The 19,007-nt window shown below is 42.7% G+C and overlaps 1 protein-coding gene and 1 long non-coding RNA gene across 3 annotated transcripts in view; one reads left to right on the forward strand and one right to left on the reverse strand.

Annotated features, from left to right (window-relative positions):
• The window catches only part of LOC108287356 (serotransferrin), a 33,030-nt gene extending 15,028 nt beyond the window's left edge, over positions 1-18,002 (forward strand). The window contains exons 10-17 of one of the 2 annotated variants that reach the window (XR_001818300.2): positions 3,496-3,589; positions 4,181-4,216; positions 5,599-5,754; positions 7,324-7,459; positions 9,776-9,844; positions 14,445-14,624; positions 16,256-16,445; positions 17,795-17,993. Coding sequence is in view for 1 of the 2 variants with exons in the window: in XM_017505719.2 (XP_017361208.1) it covers positions 3,496-3,589; positions 4,181-4,216; positions 5,599-5,754; positions 7,324-7,459; positions 9,776-9,840; positions 14,440-14,624; positions 16,256-16,445; positions 17,795-17,829 (897 nt within the window). In the remaining variant the exon portion in view is untranslated. Of the gene's footprint in view, positions 1-3,495; positions 3,590-4,180; positions 4,217-5,598; positions 5,755-7,323; positions 7,460-9,775; positions 9,845-14,439; positions 14,625-16,255; positions 16,446-17,794 lie in introns of both variants that reach the window. The other variant, XM_017505719.2, reaches the window with a different exon arrangement.
• LOC119467855 lies at positions 8,443-12,952 on the reverse strand. Its single transcript, XR_005196486.1, has 2 exons — positions 12,778-12,952; positions 8,443-9,081 (listed from the first exon to the last, which is right to left on the reverse strand). It is a non-coding gene; the product is annotated as an uncharacterized LOC119467855 (long non-coding RNA).
• Positions 18,003-19,007: the final 1,005 nt, after the last annotated feature.

Below are 19,007 nucleotides of genomic sequence, written 5' to 3' on the forward strand. Positions count from 1 at the left end.
TCATGATTTGCTCTCCTATGAAGATGTCATCATTTGAGCTTTTAATTTTGGAAGCAGCTGACAGATATTGGGGCAGAAATCAAAGACCAATATCGCCATGTTGCATGAGATCACGGCCAAGTGGATGATTGCTGCACACTGCTGTGTGTTTTATGCATAACATTTAGTTCATAAAATCATATGCTACTTTAGGAGGTCCAGGGTTCATGGATTATATGAAACAGAAGTAATCAATATCATTTCTAGTAAAGAATTACTGGAAACAAAGTTGAAGGACGTAGTTTATTTGGTCCCACATCTGTGGCACAGCATCACTGTCAATGGGAAGCCACTGACTTGTCCTAGTTTCCCAAGGCTGTTATCGTGGACACTATGGCTGCAATAGAAAGTGGAGGTGTGTGTGGAAAACAGATACCAAAGCAACTAGTGCCCTCAATTATGGCATTAATCATGTTCATGAGTAGAGACACAGGACCTCCAAAGGGAGTCATCATCTCGCATAGACACATCATTACTGGTATAAGTGGGATGGTGGAAAGGATTCCCAGACCGGAAGTGGAACATGCCTACACTGGATATTTACCTCTGCTCCATGTTCTAGAATTAAGTGTTGAGCATCTTTGTTTTTTTCATGGATGCCCGTTTGGCTACTCTTCACCCCAGACTTTTGTGGATCGGTCTTTAAAAGAAAAAAATGGGCTTGGCACTGTGGCATGCAGCTGTAGTACCAGCTACTCAGGAGGCTGAGGCAGGAGGATTGCTTGAGCCCTTGAGTCCAGCCTGGGAAACATAACTAGACACCAAATTAATAAAAAATAAAAACCGGAAGCAAAGGGACTACTTCCAGGTTGAAACCAACACTGATGGCAGCTATTCTGGAAATCATGGATCAGATCTACCAAAATGACACGAATAAAGTGTACGAAATGAGTAGTCTTCAACGTAATCTGTTTATTCTAGCCTATAATTATAAAATGGAACACATTTCAAAAGAGCATAGTACTGCATTGTGTGACAACTTTGTCTTCTGGAAATTGCGAAGCTTGCTAGGTGGAAATACTCAGCTTTTATTGTACAAAAGTACTCCACTTTTTGCAACATGCAGTGAGTTCATGAATATCTGTTTTTGTTGTGGTCAGGGATACAGACTCACTGAATCTACAGACGTGTGGATTACAATACTGGCCCAAGTGGGAGTCGCATTAGTTTGCTGTGACATGAAATTAGAGAACTGGGAGGAAGGTGGATACTTTGATACTGAAAAACCACATCCCAGAGGTGGAATTCTTACCAATGGCCAACATGTGACAATGGGATGCTACAGAAATGAAGCAGAAACAAAAGTTGATTTCTTTGAAGATGGAAATGGACAGAAGTGGTTACATCCTGGAGATACTAGAGAGTTTGATGGTTGTTTGCAGATGATTGATCACAAAAAGGATCTTGTAAAACTACAGGCAGGAGACTTATGTTTCCCTTGGGAAAGCAGAGCCAATGCTGAAGAATCTCCCAGTAACAGATGACGTTTGTGCTTTTGCAGTTAATCATTCTTATGTCATTAGATTTGTTGTGGCAATCAAAAGGAACTAACAGAACTAAGTTGAAAGAACGGACTTCCAGGAACTTGGGAGGAGCTAACAGCTGTGAAATAGAAGACAAGGTGTTGTAGTCTCCCTTTATCTGAGGTTTCACTTTCTTGGTTTTACCCACTTTCAATTGTGGTCCAGAAATGTTAAGATATTTTGAGAGAGATAGAGATAGAGATAGAGAGAGAGAGAGAGAGAGAGAGAGAGAGAGAGAGAGAGAGAGAATAAGCACATTAATATAACTTTTATTACAGTATAATTGTTCTGTTTTATTGTTGTTAATCTCTTATTATGCCTAATTTATAAACTTTATCATAGGTTTGTATGTATAGGAAATAAACATTGTATAGGGTTTCAGGTTCCAAGACTGGGGGTCTTGGAACATACTCCTTGAGGATAAGAGGGGACTACTCTACTTAAAGTACTTTCTGAAGCTGCTATTTGAGCATGTCTGATAAAGTTTGAAAATCCATTAAAAATTTGTTTGCGCCCTGACCCATGGACCCTGAAACTGGTCTGGTGACAGATGCCTTCAAGCTAAAACACGAAGAGCTTAAAACACTTGACCAGGAAGACACCGAGTGAATGTGTGGATCAGTTTGCTACAGTGAGCTCAAATCAAATAGGAAATTATTTGAAATGCATGTTTCGAGCTGTGAGGCAAGCCCCATTCCTCATATTCAACCTGGACTATTACTTCTTAAAACATCACCATCTTCCGTGGACAGGATTACTAAAAGAGTAGGACAGCAAACTTGGGTCTGTCTCTTTTTTCCTTTTCCCTCCTACAATTACCTTTACCACCTGTGACTGTATTGTCAGTATAAGGAGTTTTCTGAATCAAGTTGAAAAAGCAGATTTTTAAAACCTCAAGTTTCTAACATGACCTATATGTTCAGTAACTTTTTAAAGTTTGGATGTGTAGAGGGAGGTATTGAAAATATATAAAGTGGCTGTTGGTGGGTGCTTTTAAACTTACAGTATTAAAAAATGCAAGGCTGTTGATGTGAAATTATATAAATTTCAAATGCCGATGAATCAAATCATTATTGAAGATAATATTTGCTGATGTGTAATTATTATATTGCATGAATTGAGAGAAATAAATATAGCCATACTATGTTTTAAAGAAAAAAAGATGATATTTTAATGTTGATATCTATTCCATAGCATGGATGTGCTTCAATTTATTTAGCTATTTCTGTCATTGAGCATTTAATTTTCTTTTTGCTATTATAAATCACATCTGTTATTTTTGCCCACTAACACATTTTGTCCAAATAGTTGCCCGCCATCTGATTGTTCTTTTATGGTTTATTCCTAGGAAGTATATTGCCAGGCCAAAGGGAAATCTTACAAACCTTGTTGAATCTAAGCATCTTTGAAATTTAGGGCTTATCAGAGCTGAGATTTAGATCACTTGAAAATATCTGACTCATTCATAAACATGTATGCACCAAACACAGAAATACACTCAGCCAAGGAGGCTGACATTAGAAGCTAGAGCCCTCCCCAGAAGGTGCTGTGTTCCACAGACAGCCTCGAGTCCCTGGCGCCACTCATCCATCTGCACGTGAGAATTCTTGGTGTCAGCAATGTGTTGTAGGAGAGTCTCTGGGATAGTGTGTCCTACAAGAAGGCAAGAGGACTGAATGTGGGTCTGCTCTTGAACTAGGCACCTAGAGTTGATCAGTTCATGAAAATAAACCGATCAGTGGGTGAAAATGAGAGTACATTTGAGTTTCCATGCTGATTGTGCTGGACTGATCCTTTGGGGGTTCAGTATCAGCACCTGCTGTCTCCCTGGCACTCATGTGCTTGGAAGGCTGCTTTAAGGAAACAGCTGGAAAGGTGGGTGGCACAGGAAACAGCCTCTTTTCATCTGCTGTGATTTGCTGTGTCTTTGCAGAATGGAGAAGCTGATGCCATGAGCTTGGATGGAGGGTTTGTCTACATAGCGGGCAAGTGCGGTCTGGTGCCTGTCTTAGCAGAAAACTACAATAGTAAGTGATGGGAAGCACCTCTCTGTGTTTTCTTTCCTCTGGGCCATGGAGAGAGGAGATGGAAACATCACAGCCTGATTCATACCGCAGCTGCCATAAAGCTTTCCCTTTCTGAGCTCCTTCTACTTTGCAGGCTCTCTGAGCCCCTTCATCTCAAATCCCCACAGTCATCATGAAGGTTGGGAGTTATGGTACATTCCAGAAATGGGAAATGAAAGTTCTATACTGGGAAGTCCTCACTAAAGATGACCCCATTGCAAAGGACAGCTGGGATTTCTGGCAGTCTTCCAGGTTCCAAAACTCACACTCTCCCACTGCCCTGTGGCAGGGATTTAAATATAGTTGGCCAGCACTCCTCTGTGGGCTCAGTGCAGACAGAGCAAGAAACTTGACATTCACAGTTTCTGGATAAATAGTAGAGGCCAAGAGGTGAAATGGACTTGCATGATCCAGAGAGCCTGGACTTGTTGGGAATTGGTGACATGTATAGTTTTCTCTGACTTTCTTTATTCTTAGCTGCAGCATTAAAAAGGCATGATTTCCCAATCCATAAATAAGGATTTAATGCCTTCTTCATTTTTTTTTCTCCAGCAAAGAATCCTGATTGTGAGGAAAATGCAGAGGAAGGTGAGTTGGGATTGGTAATCTCTGGAGTTAAAAGGTAAATTCCCATTGTTTTGGGGAATTGGTTAGATTGATTTAAAATTCAAGTGTATAAGGCACTGTAAGAGACCAATTTTTAGAATGCAAGAGAATCATGGAAGGAGAGTAATTGATAATCATGGTTATTCCTTTACATTTCCCACAACTTGCACACAGGATGTTTCATTTAATGCCATAAGGTAGGTTTTGGTATCCTCTAAGGATACACAAGTGGACCCTACAGCTCAGAGAGTTTGCAGGCAGATCGTCTAGGATTAGGCATCTAGGAAGTAAATCCAGATATTTCCCACTGCTCCTCACCTTACGTGACATGAGGCCTGCACATTTTCAGATAAGAGTGAGCATCAACCAAGAAACTTTGCTTATTTGTTCCTTACAGGGCTCAGTACAGAGCCTCACACAGGCAGGTTCCAGGAACATAAAATTATCTGACGTCCTAGCCAGGGCTGGGTCCAGGAACCCAGGTCAACCTGGTTCTTACCCAGGGCTCTGGCTAAGGGTACATCTCAAGAAATGGAGCAGAAGCAAGTCAGGAAGTCTTACACCAAGGTGAGAACTGGGCCCCTGTGCTCAGGCCCCTGCAGGTCACATTCCAGACAGCCATTACTGTGCAAATCTGTCCTTGTCACTTCCATGGATTACAATCTCCCAGCCTCTCCCCATCACTTGGGGGAACTAAGCCCTTCAGTAGGTATAGAAAAAGCTATTCTTATTCTATGGATAATAAGGATTTTGTTTTCTGTTAGAAACTGTCATCTGAATTAATTAAACTGGCAAACAAATCACAGGTTGATGTTCTGTTTCCCGTTTTAAGGACTAGGATATATTTGCTGCTGAAAATGGCAGGTGACTTGATACTGAAATTTTCCATTTCGCATATTTATTTTGGTATAAAACTATATTCTCCTTATCAGAAAATGTCTGGCCCAATTTTTCTCTTTTGCTTATTGATCTTTTACTGCTATAGCTCAGTACGTGTTAATTTATGAAAGTCTGTGGTTACATTAGCTGTTTCAGTATCTGTTCCTCTGACAGGACACATTGGAGGGTGAATTGCTGGCTTACAGCTTCAGTGACTTTATGCATTTAGGGAAAGGTTATACACCCAGCCATTGAGCTAATGATGATGTTTTCACAATATTTTGTTTTTAAACTTCAGATTAATCTCCTCCTGACAGAGTACCTTGTGCTCCCCCTCAGTCAGTTACTGGGAGGATCCGCTCAAGACACAATGACTGATTCAGGATGTCTTTGTTTCTCTAGGGAAATGGTGGCTTTGATTGGACGCAGACACTCTGGAGGCCCCAGAGGTTTTAATAAATCCTTTTATGGTGTCTTTCTTGTAGGGTATCTTGCTGTAGCAGTGGTGAAGAAATCAACTGCTGACCTCACCTGGGATACTTTGAAAGGCAAGAAGTCCTGCCACACGGCAGTTGACAGAACCGCTGGCTGGAATATCCCCATGGGCCTGCTCTACAATAAGATCAACCACTGCAGATTTGGTGAGCGAATGTGGGGAAGGAGGGCTGGTGAGGGCTGTGCCAGAAAGCAGGGTCCTGCCTTAGGAAGAGGAGTGTGGCATAAGGTGCTGTGGGCTCTGGCTCTAGAAAAGTAGAATTTGGCAAAAGAACAGTAGAATTTGCTGTCCTCAAGGACATAGCAACAAGGCCTGGGAGGGCTGGAAATGGGTTGCTGAGTCGGGACGGTTCATTTCAGTTGCACATAATGGCATGAATCAATACACATTTATCTCTCATGAGAAAGAAGTGAGCAGTGCATGGCTGGTATGGTCATGAGAAACCCAGGCTCCTTCATACTCTGAGCATGAGACTTCCATCTTGAAGGTCATCCCATGGTTGCCATCACATCCATGATCCAGGCAGCCCCAATCACCAAGGGATTACAGCAAATGGGAGTTTATGCCAGCTTTTTAAAGGTTCTCTCCAGGAAGTCTAACCAGTTATTTCAGCAAACTTTTCATTGTCCAGAACTTACGTACATCACCACACCTAGCCGTAAAAAAGAAATGTAATATTTCATTTGAGAACTTCCCTATCTCAGTTAAGACCAGATTTTTTGTTACAAAGTACAAGGAGAAACAGATATTGGGTAGACAGGTAGCAATCCCTGCCACAAGGTTTTGTAGGGTATGTGAGTATGGGTGATCCCGGGTCTCTTTAGGGTGTTGGCAATCTCACCAAGTCCCTGCCCAGCTCCTAGGAGCTTTCTAAGCAGTGGAAATCATCTCATTTGCTATGTCCTCTGACTATCACCAGGTGTGGGCTTATTTCTAACCCCCTTAAACTTCTAAGTTTCCCCACAGACAGATATTTTCCAGTGGTTCTGATTTACATTAGCTTCCTAAGTACTTTGTCCCTGCCACTTCCAAATTTGGGCAACTCTAATAAAGGAAAGGCCTCTAAATCTGGCTATTCACCCAGAAAACCCTGTGGGGTCAGGGGAGTGGTGATGAGAACATGTCTCTGTACCACTGTGCTTTGTGACACCACTTAGACATGAAGAAAAGTGTGGCCGGGGTGACATTCAGAAAACTCAGGAATCCCACTGACAAAGGCACTACCTCTGCTCTTCTGAACCTCCTGGCACTTTTATGGCCACAGGAGAGCAGCTGAGCTGCAAAGAAAATTCCCCATCCCTTTCCTGAGGTTGGAATGTAGCAAAGGCTCTTGTAATGAATGGCAGGGAACGAACAGGAACATCTGAAAACAGGTGGCACAAGCTCAGGAGGCAAACCTTCAGATTTGATCCTTTTTCTGTCCCCTTTCATGGCATTTTTCATTTCTTCTTTCTTTAGCTTAGTGATGACATCATCATTGTGCTCAAATAAATCCCCTCTGCCCTGAATTGTAATGGTCATTAACTCCTTTTCCCAATCTCAATAGGTTCCCCTGTAAAGCCCATAACCTGGCAAGTCCTGGGTTGGTGGTGGCTGGTCACAGAATTAATGAATATGTTCTTTTTGTCCTGGGTCATGCAGCCCTGTTATGTGTTAGGTAAAAGCTGCTTGCATTGACTCAGGAAAAGCTGACTTCCTCTTGTCATTTGCGCAGATGAATTTTTCAGCGAAGGTTGTGCCCCTGGGTCTGCAAAAAACTCCAGTCTCTGTAAGCTGTGTATGGGCACAGGCCCAAACAAGTGTGAACCTAACAGCAAAGAGGGATACTATGGCTACACAGGAGCTTTCAGGTGAGCCTTCTAACCCTGACGCAAATAGAGTAACACATAATCCTTGGCCAGATTTCTTTTGGGCACTAAGGTAAGGTTCTTATGTTCCTATAGTGTTAGTGCTGTATGTATTAAGAGAGTAGATTTCACAACCAGATGTAGAGCCACATGGGGAGAGGCAGCCAGACTCCCCCAGGATGCTTACATGGCTGTCAAAGACAGCAGAGACTTGTGTTTGGTACAGTTTAGCAGTTTTCAGCTGGGGATGACCCCAGGTGACATTTGGCAATATCTGCAGATATTTTTGATTGTGATAATGTTGGGGCAGGGGAGGAGGTGCTACTGGCATCTAACGCATAGAAGCCGCTAAACATCCCACAATGCACAGGATAGCACGGTACAACAAAGAATTAGCCAGCCCCAGGTGTCACTAGTGCCTTGGCGATGATACCCTACTGTGGCTGAATAAACGCTGCATCGAGAATTTGGTTCAGGCTTTTCCATGCACCTCTGGATCATCTAGAACAATACTCACCTGGAAATACAGAATAGTACATGATTTCTAAATTCCTAACTACGATTGTACTTTATGGAGAGCCTATCATTCATTTTCTTAGACACACCTTGCTATTTTTTCGTTTGTTTTTCTGAGACAGGGTCTCTGTTGCACAGGCTCCAACGCAATGGTGCTCTTATGGTTCACTGCAACCTCAACCTGCTGAGCTCAAGTGATCCTCCCACCTCAGCCACCCTAGTAGCTAGGATTACGGGCATGTACCACCACAGCCAGCTAATTTTTGTAGTTTTTTTGTAGAGACAGGGTTTTGTCATGTTGCCCAGGCTGGTCTCAAACTCCTGGGCTCAAGCAATCCTCCCATCTTGGCCTCCCAAAGTGCTGGGATTATAGGCGTGAACCACCGCATCTGCCCCCACTTTTTAACTACCCATTCTGCTCCAGGCCTGCTGTTACCCGGTGATTCAGGAATCCATGAGCTGCACAATGATGATGGTATTATAACTCAGCTTCCCAGCAGTGATGTAAAAAACAAAGGTCATTCCTATTTTCTAGTTAGAGCCACTTTGTAAATTAGATTAAGTATAATTCACATTCCCCAAGTTTCTAATTTCACAAAGTAGACTGTGTTGTTTTCACAAAAATTGAAGAGTTTGGGGACTTAAAATACAGTTCCCCTTTGCATTTTTATACCTTGTCTTTTTCTGGTGATAGCATATGTTTGAGAATTACAGGTCATGAGAAAAGGCTCAAATAACATGCACGTATAAACATGCTTAAAATAAACACGTATAAAGGCTTCTTTTTCTAAACTTATCTTATAAAACTTAGCTATGAAGTCAAATGTATGAGATTGATAAAAAGACTCCAAACTCCAAAGAAAATAAAATTAAATCAATATATGGCACAATAGGTACCCTGCCTTCTCAGCTAGCTACCCCCAAAACTCTTGAACTGATACATGAAAATGCAGGTTCTTTTCCTTGAAGCAAGGGGGTTAAAGTAGATGGAGAGCAGGGTTGGGTCCATTGTCCAAGAGTCCAACCCACTCAGCTCATCGAGGAGGACCTTGTGCAGACTTTGAAGTACACACTAGTTCATCATCTGTGTGGTCTGTCTTTTCAAAGGACTGGAAGACAGTCAAAATTAAAATTGGAACCATACTAACCACGGTTTATTTTATTACTATTTTTTTTCCTGAAACTTCTTGGGGATTTGTAGCTCAGAGTTGTGTTACAACCCCCAGTACCACACCCCAGAGATATATGGCCTGGGAGTTAGTAGAGTCAAGTCACTTATGCCAGGTTTTGCCATATTCTCTGCATTTCTCAAAAACAAAAACAAAAACCCCACAACATAGTAAATGGCCCATAAATGTTAAAATTCTTTCTCAAAGGGATGAAGGATGGCACAAATTGCAATTTGTGATAGAGTGTCAGTTTCTCACAAATGTTGCCTAGACATTTGCCTTGTACAAGAATCTGAAGGAACTGGATTTTTCATTCATATACTAGGGGAGGCATCACCTCACTGGAAAATCAATTCCCTACTATCCTTGTTGATGCCAAGGAAATGATGTCATTTGTAAGAGAAGCTGTACTCAAAATTAAGATTTAGTATGTGGAACTGAGACTGTATAACTGTAATCAATTCAGAGTGTTTTGTTTCTGTTCTTTTTATTCCTTACATTGCTTACTGTTAGAATGGAAGTTACAATTGCTGTTTTCAGATGGCCATCCTGAATCTATAAGGTAGTCCCCTGAATGAGAGATAAGTCACTCTGATCTCCTCTTTTTTCTCTCCTACTGTCTGGACCTCTGCAGGTGTCTGGTTGAGAAGGGAGATGTGGCCTTTGTGAAACACCTGACTGTGACACAGAACACCGGGGGTACGTGCACCTGCTCCTCTGTCCCCATAGATCACTAGATCCTGGTTACTGGTATTCACTTGTCTTCAGGGATGCCTTTGTGGAAGTATTATGTATGCTGTCAGACTCTGAAGCTCTGATTCTCAATCTATCTGCTCAGTGAAGAGAGACATGTTCACTTGAGTGCACAGAATGATCAGGATCATGGGGCCCCAATGGCCCTAAATCCTCCTCAATGCACACTCCCACAGCTGCAAGCCTTGTGCTCCTTTCCCCTAAATACTTCAGTGCCTATTTCCTATAAATAAGACAACCTCTTGCATACCCACAGTACGATTACCAAGATCAGGACATTTTACATTATGTGGATTTAATACTTGTCACATCCACAGTACACATCTAAATGTTGTCAGTCATCCCAGTAATGCCTTTTATAGCTATTTTCTGTATTTCTGGGTTGTGTCCACTGAGAAGGCCTAGAGGCAATGGCACACCAGCAGGAGTAAGCATCAACATATTGGCTTGCAAGTTAATCTTCTTTGCTAAAAGGAACCAGAACTCCTTGGAAAAATAGCTGACTTCAGGACTGGGGCAGGAAAAATACATGTTGAGCCTAGAACACCACACTGAAGTGCTCAAGCAGTGATGGGACACTCAATGCATATAAGAGCCAGTTAGAAGGCTCTCCTGTTGCCAAGTCTGGGAATGTTGAGCATTAAAATAAGTAATGGTAGCAGTAAGGGTTAATAGCCCATTGAAAGAAATAAGAATGCATGAGGCAATACTGATTAAACAAGCGAAGAAGGGAAAACTAATGAATGTGGAAGGAATGACAGAGTTAGAAAACTGTCACTTGGCAACCAATATATTGATAACTGATTCAAGTAAGAATCATCAGTGGGTGTTAACTTGTGGGTGAATGTTGGACAGCCATGACATTAAAAACAAAGCAAAACAAACATTGGCCTCACATCTGACTCCTCAGTATCCCTAAATGCTGGGAGAGCCCACTAGAATTCAGGCTGTGAATACTTCCCTGCCTTCTCTCATGCTCATTCCTCCAACTCCTCACCTTTCCTGGGCAACTCATCCAGAACGAACCAGCTCAGCAGCAGCCCCTCCAGGAAGCCTTCCCAGATGGCATGCCCCATCCTACAAGGAGGACCCTCTGTTCCTGTTGTATTATGATTGAATTCACCACATTCTGTCATACACTTTGGCTATAGAAACTCTTTGAGTTCTTTTTCTTCCTCTTATATTCCCAGGACCTAGTGTAGCACATAGCACACAATAGTTGCTAAGAATTTGTTTGACGAATTATTGGATTGACTAATTTTCCTTTCTTCCCTCATATTATTTTTGCTTGTTCCTTTAAGGGCTCTCCTTCTTCCTCCTGCCAGAGTGTTAACCTCAGCTTGGTTCTTTGTCACCCTTGATTTCTTTCGGTACTTTTCTGAGGACAGCTCCCCTCTCTAAGCTTTGACCCTCTACTCTTTGCAATGACTCAAAAATTCTTACCTCCTGAATAGAATTTAGATAGGAGGCCTGACCCCTCATCTCAATTCCATTCCACTCTATTTCCCGAGGTGTCACTTTATGTGCACAGTACACTCGCATTGCAAAACCAATTGTCCTCATCTTTCTGTCAAAGTTCCCTCCTCTTCTCCTAGCCTCTATCCCTAAAAAGAATCCTGCTATACTCCCTGGCTGTCAGGCCTAGATTAAGTCTGTCAGTCGATATCTTATTTCTTCACAGTGTGTCTTTTTTTAGAACTAGAACTAAATTTTATTGTGTCCATTTAAGGCAGAAAACATCACTTTATAAAAGCCAAGGTAATTTTGATGTATTGTAAGTTTGGGAACTACTGGTCTAATACCCCTGATTTAATATCACATTCCTGATAAATATCACTAACTATAGATCACACCAGGTCTGATTCATCATACTTACATTTTTGCACCTTCTGCCATTAATTGTTTTCTTTCTCAACTTTTATTTTAGATTGGGGGTGCATATGCAGGTTTGTTACCTGGTGTATTGCATGATGCTGAGTTTTGGGTATGATTGAACCTGTCACCCAGGTAGTGAGCATAGCACCCAGTAGGGAGTTTTTCAACCCTTGCCCCCATCTCTACCTCCTCCAAAATCTGTCTTAAGTGCCATGGTATATACAAGCAAGAACCAAGACACAAACACACATGGGCTTTTTTTTTTTTTTTTTTTTGAGATGGAGTCTTACTCTGTCACCCACACTGGAGTGCAGTGGCACGATCTCGGCTCACTGCAACCTCCGCCTCCTGGGTTCAAGTGATTCTTCTGCCTCAGCCTCCTGAGTAGCTGGGACTACAGGCACGTGCCACCACGTCCAGATAATTTTTGTATTTTTAGTAGAGACGGGGTTTCACCATGTTGGCCAGAATGGTCTCAATCTCTGGACATTGTGATCCGCCCACCCTGGCCTCCCAAAGTGCTTTGATTACAGGTATGAGCCACTGCACCCAGCCTACATGGGCTTTTTTGTCTCAATTTGTGTGTGTGTGTGTGTGTGTGTGTGTGTGTGTGAGTGTACTGTATGTGTGTGTAGGAAAAAGAATGTTAGAAATGTACTAATTTTGAAGGTGTAGGCTATGAAATTACAAATGCTTCAAAATTTTCTTCCCAATACTATGTAGCATTTTACAAATTCCCATCAATAAATGTGTATTATTTTTTACTGAAAAAGTATATTTTTAACATGCCCTTCTAGATGCCCTTCTAGCCAGACTGAATCACCTCTCATCTAATTTGTCTTAATTTTCTACCTTTAGGTTCTGGCTCATTCATTAACATCAATTTCCTCACAAATCCACTTTTCCTCTTCCCTGAGCACCTCACATATCCCACTGCCTGCGATGTTCGAGAGGCGGGTCTCCTCTCTCTGTGAGAAACACCAGGCACACACCTGCCCCCACTCTCACCTGCACTCTTCTTTCCTCCCACAGAGGGGCATTCCTTTCTCCTCCTCTCCTCCTACACATACTATAAGAAACATCTGAAATCTTGCCGTCTCCAGCCAGTTTCTTAATTCATTTGTTCTCAAAGCCCTGGTTTGAGCTCACACAGCATCTAGAGTGTTTCACAAAATATAAAATATTATTACCCCTGGCCCGAATTTTTGGTTTTGGTATGTGTGTTACTTTCCCCTCCAATAAGATTGTGCCTTGGAGAGGGCTGAGAATAGAGTACTAGTATTATAAATAATAAAAAAAACCATAAAAATGCACAGAGCCTTTGAACTAACTATTCCACTTCTATGTAAGCACAATTATATGCCAGTAACACTAATTTTAACACTATTGTAGTGGCAAAAAAGTGTAAATGCCTCAAATACCTATTAAAAGAGGAATGGTTTAAAAATATTATTATAGCCATACTATGAAATATACTATAGTAGTTAAGAAGAATGAGCTTGATTTATATGTACTGACAAGAAGAATCTATAAGTTATGTAAACAGTTGAAAAAAAGCTACAGCATTTTACATTTGTCAAGATCTAACACTAAACAAAATTAGAAATATGTGACATCCATATAGACACATAAAAAAATACATATAATGAGACATGAATGGGAACTCCCAAATGTGATATTACGGACTAACACTATAAGACTGAGCAAGATTTGGGTAGTATAGGAAAGGAGGCTTTTAGTTAATATAGGGAGATATTCAAAAATTTATGAGTGTGATCGCATGTACTAGTTATTTGGTTAAAGAAAGAAAATTAAATGAAAAATTCATTTTTCCTTTTTTATTATTTTTATTTACTTATTTATTTTTAAAGGCAAGGTTTCACCATCTTGGCCAGGCTGGTCTTGAACTTCTGACCTCAGGTGATCCACCCACCTTAGCCTCCCAAAGTGCTGAGATTACAGGTGTGAGCCACCACACCCAGCTGAAAAATTCATTTTTAAAAAGGTCACAATCCTGAATTATGGGAGACAAATAAAAATTAGTAAAACATATTTGCGAAGTGCCTCAGGAGGAAGGAGCCAAAACCCTAAGAATGGGTGAGATTTTCCTTTTTTTAGAACTACAGAAAAGAAAAGGCAAAGGAGGCCAAGATAGGATACGGACGTATATCACACAGGCCTGTGCACATTCTCACTTAGAATTGGAACAAGGGAGTCAGATTTAAAATTCTGGTGCAGATTCCAGAGGTGTCCCCTGCGGAAAAGTTCTTTTGTTTGGAGATGCCATATATTACACCACAGAAATTGATCCACCTGGCTTAGAGTGTCACACTCTTCCTGTGCTGGAGCAAGAGGTACAGAAGACTTTGGAATTTAGTGGCAAGGAAGATCTTTTTGAAGAGCATCCACAGAATGTAGTTCACTCCCACCTGGTTGGGTGGGGAAGGTTGGGAAGGGGTGGTCAATAAGCATTCCTGGCAGTTGTGAGTCTGGTATTGCCTTGTAGACCACATGGGTGTCTCTTCCTGTCCACATCACTATAACCCCAGTGTGGGCATTTCTGCTGGCCAGAAGGCCCAGGTTCTGTACACACCACTGAGTCAGTCCCATCTCCCCAGTGGGGTACTTTGACCAAAGCCACCAGCCGATCCACCTTCTTTCTATCCCTAGGAAAGAACCCTGAAGCGTGGGCTAAGAATCTGAATGAAGACGATTTTGAGTTGCTGTGCCTCGATGGTTCCAGGAAGCCTGTGGAAAAGTATGCAAGCTGCCACCTGGCCCGAGCCCCCAATCATGCTGTGGTCACACGGAAAGATAAGGCACAATGTGTCCAACAGATGCTATTTGACCAGCAGGTATGGACCAGCCAGGGCCTCCCACCTTTTCTTCCTAGATGGCTATAGGTTATTTGGGGGGAGTTTACAACTAAGTGCAGCCATGACTCTGGCACTTTCTTTTTTGAGAACTAAAATTTCATGCATTGTGCCTTTCATGCCATGCATTGTGGACTAGAATATCAGGGTTCAAATCTCAGCTCCACAGCTTCCTAGCTGTGCCATCTTGGGTATATTATATAACTGCTCCATGCCTTAGCTTCCTCATATATAAAGTTGTAATAATAATACTTTTCCCTACTTCTTGGTTAATATGCGTATTAAGTGAAGACATGCACCCAAAGGGCATAGGAAAATGCCTGCTCTATAGGACATGCTCACACATTAGCTGTGCAATTATGGAACTAGACCTCCCAGGCTCAGCTCTGCTTCTAGCTCCTGGTCACTGGCAATTAGTCCCCATCTGATCCATGCGCCCTCAGGACCAGGAATATGCCTTTCTGCTCCCGCTAAGTACTCTCATTTCCCCTACTCCTGTCCTTCCCAAAAATGAAGACGACAGACCCTGTTTCCCAGCACTTGTTGATACAAGTCACGAAGAGTGGATTTCTGTTCCTCTTGCCTAGACAGACTGAGCACTGTTCTCAACTGTCTGAAAAACACAGGACCCCTGCCCTTGGAGAGCCTGCCTTCTCGGGGGACAACCTTACCTTTTTTTTAAAAAAAAACTAAGATAGCGTATATTTAGAAGTCCTTTTAAGGTACATGGTGACAATAATGAGCATGTAACAAACATTTCCTAGCTGCTATATGGAAAGTTGAACATTTTGCGGTCATCATTTCACTTACAACCTTTGGAGACCTGGAGGAGTGGCTTGCCCAAGAAAGGATTCAAAATTCAGTCACACATGAACTTTTTTTTTTTTTTTGAGATGGAGTCTTGCTCTGTCACCCAGGCTGGAGTGCAGTGGCCCAATCTCGGCTCGCTGCAACCTCTGCCTCCCGGGTTCAAGCAATTCTCCTGCCTCAGCCTCCAGGGTAATCTCAGCCTCCAGCTGGGATTACAGGCACCCACCACCATGCCTGGCTAATTTTTGTATTTTTAGTAGAGCCTGGGTTTCACAATCTTGGCCAGGCTGGTCTCAAACTCCTGACCTTGTGATCTACCTGCCTCAACCCCCCAAAGTACTGGGATTACAGGCGTGAGCCACCACACCCAGCCTCAGACATGAATTTTTAACAGCTACCTCTGCTGCTCCTCTGGGAAGATTCACGTTTAATATCTTCTTGGACAATAACATCTCAAAGGACCTATTATTGTCCTCTCATTTCCTATAAGCAGCCCCCAATGAAGGGCAATGAAGTGGGGAAGAGCGATCAGAGTAGGCAGGCATGGGTGGTGGGTGGGAGGGACTTCTCAGAGGAAGGTGGGACTGGGGACCCTAAAGATGATTTTGAAGGCATCATGAAAACATGGAACTGGGGCCCTAAGTGGGTAAATGGCAGCTAAAGGAGGTGGAAAATTCCCAAGGCGTACTCTATAGCATCCCTTTTTCCCCAGGGCTGATTCAGAGCTTTCAGACTCTTCTGATCCATGTGTTCCCAGCTGCTAAAGACCACAGGTCCTCACGGACTTTCTGCTCACTTGACAGAAAATATTTGGAAGCAGCGTGCCTGACTGCTCGAGCTACTTTTGCATGTTCCGATCTGAAACCAAGGACCTTCTGTTCAGAGATGACACACAATGTTTGGCCAAACTTCATGACAAAAACACATATGAAAAATACTTAGGAGAAGAATATGTCAAGGCTGTTGGCAACCTGCGAAAATGCTCCACCTCACGTGAGTAGGAGGAACAGCATGGGGAAGTGGCAGCCAAACGTGGTGATTGCTGGGGTGGTGGGTACAGGAGGGGTAGACTGCGGCCCTCGGGATAGGACAGCATGGACAAAATGAAATGGTCAGTGAACAATCTAAGCCCAGCATGTATGACAGGCTAGCCTGAATGGGCAGATAGTACGGGGACACAGGCTCAGAGCACTAAGGTAGTGAACTTATTGAACATAGAGAATTCCATCTTATTTCTAAGAAAAGGACCAGGTTTATGTGCACATGCCATTGCTCTGCAGTAAACTTTTGCTTAAAGTTGCCTTGTCCAATATGGTAGCCACCAGCAAGATGTGACTATTTAAATTTAAGTTAATTAAAATTAAAGTAAATAAAAGATGTATTTCTTCAATCCCACCCAGCCACATTTCAAGTGCTCAACAGCCACATGTGGCTCATATTGGTCAGTAAAGAGAATGTTTGCATCATCATAGAAAGCTCTTACAGACAGCGCTGCTTGAGAGCTTCAACAATGATAGGTTCTGGTAATGATCAAGTTGCCATACATACTACTCATTTGAAATACCAGTTTCCGAGCATTGAAATACAATAAAACACACCTTTGCAGTATAACTATGTTGGGTGTAACTGAGTCACCTGAAAAAGTTTGGACGATGTCGGGGAATAACATGTGGTAGTGTAGGGCAATTACTCTTTCCACAGGAGTATACCGTTAAGGGAGTCTTGATCCTTATTTAAATGCTAATTCTCAGAGCCTTGAGATACTGATTTAGCAAGTCTGTGCTAGGTCAGGTATCTGCATTTTAAAAGTTGCCCCCATGTAATTCTGATGGAAGCAGCATTGTGCTTGTCTAGGTTCACTGTTGTGAGAATCAAGTTGATATTTACCTAACCTATATCCTCCACAAGGGGAGACAGTCTGGCTCTGCTGTTCTCTCCTCCATCCTTATCCCTCAGCACAGAAACTAGCACATTGTAGGTGCTTTTTGACAAGTCAGTTCTTCACTTGCTAAAAAGGTCAGGGAGGACAGTCTCCCTGGGCGACTCCTGGCCTCATGAACTCAGATGTGTGACCCTCCCCCAAAAGAAACAAAGTGGGGAACCCTAGAGGGCAGGAAAATCATGTTACAGCTTCGGCATGGGGCACTCCTCAGGATAGGCACAGGAGCTGTGCAGGCAAGTAGAAAAGAGCACTGGGAGAATTGCCCAGTTCACAGAAGAGGAGGCAGCAAGTCTGCGCACCTTTGTTGAATTCACCTATGCTGAATTGTTCATTCACTCAACAGCTCAGAAATATATATAGGAAGATTTTGAAAATCCTACCTCTCTGCTCTGTTCCACAGCACTCCTGGAAGCCTGCACTTTCCACAGAACTTAAAATCTGAGAGGTGGGGCCGCCACCAAGGTGGAGATGGGAGCTCAGATGATCCATGAGTTTGCCGTGGTTCCGCTGGCTCGAGTGGTTTATGCTAACCACGTCTGTCTTCACAGTTCTGTGTTGCCATGTGTGCAGAACAAAAAATAAAAATTATTGATTTTATATTTCAAAAACTCCATTTTTTCCTAAACATTTTCAACAGAAGGATTTCTTTATGCGTTCTGCCTAAATACCTACGCAACCAACCTCTTCCTTCTCAGCTCAAGATTCATCTGGCCTTTCCCTAAAGCTTTGTGTCTGCCATGGCCATACCTCCTGGGTACCGTCCAAGGAGGAATCTTTTCTAAAAGGGTCTGCGTGATCATTAGAATAATCAAATGTATATTGGTGTGTCTGTGTGTGCGTGCGTGCGTGTGTGTGTGTGTGTCTTACCAGGGAAGGGGCAGGAAGGAGGATACAGAGTGAGTTACAGAGATCAAGTGCTCAAGTGAATACAGAAAGACTGCAGAAGACTTACCTCTATTTTGGTATTTTAAGTGAATTCCATCAGGCATAGCTGAGGTCCTGATTCTAGCTAGTTGAAAAAAGTGAAACACTGACACTGTTTTGCTAAAAAGCACTCCTTGAGCCTGATGCCACAGCAGATACTGCCCTGTCTCCTGCTCTTCTCAGCCCAGCTTTCTGTAAGGTGGAGGCTCACTTTTCTGTCTCACTTCTGATTATTGGCTGAACACATAAAATTTTGTCTTCTGCTTCACCAACTTCCCTGAATGTACCCTGGCAAAAATCGCCATCTACCTGCCAACTATTAAACCAATTCAGGTCTTCCACTCCTAAGCCTGTTTCCTGCACTTGATACAGTTGACCACTCCCTCTTCCTTGGAACTCTTCTTCTCTGTTTCTCTGACATGGGAGGTCTCTGCTTTGATTCTACCTCTCTCTGTTCATTTGTAGTCGTCACTGTGGGCTCATCCTACCCGCCTGGAAACCTTAGGGAAATCTTCCTGGGGTTTTCCCTTGATCCAGTGCTCCTCTCACTTTGCAGGCCCTCCTTCAGCGATGCTCATGACTCCTGGGCATCTATATCTATGGCTGTGACCCCAACCTCCAGCAGTATCCCTGCACTTACACATCCTACTACCTACCTGCGATCTATACTTGAGTCTTGAGGCAATCAG

Source organism: Cebus imitator, unplaced genomic scaffold (assembly GCF_001604975.1).
Source record: "Cebus imitator isolate Cc_AM_T3 unplaced genomic scaffold, Cebus_imitator-1.0 Scaffold340, whole genome shotgun sequence".
NCBI lineage: Eukaryota > Metazoa > Chordata > Mammalia > Primates > Cebidae > Cebus > Cebus imitator.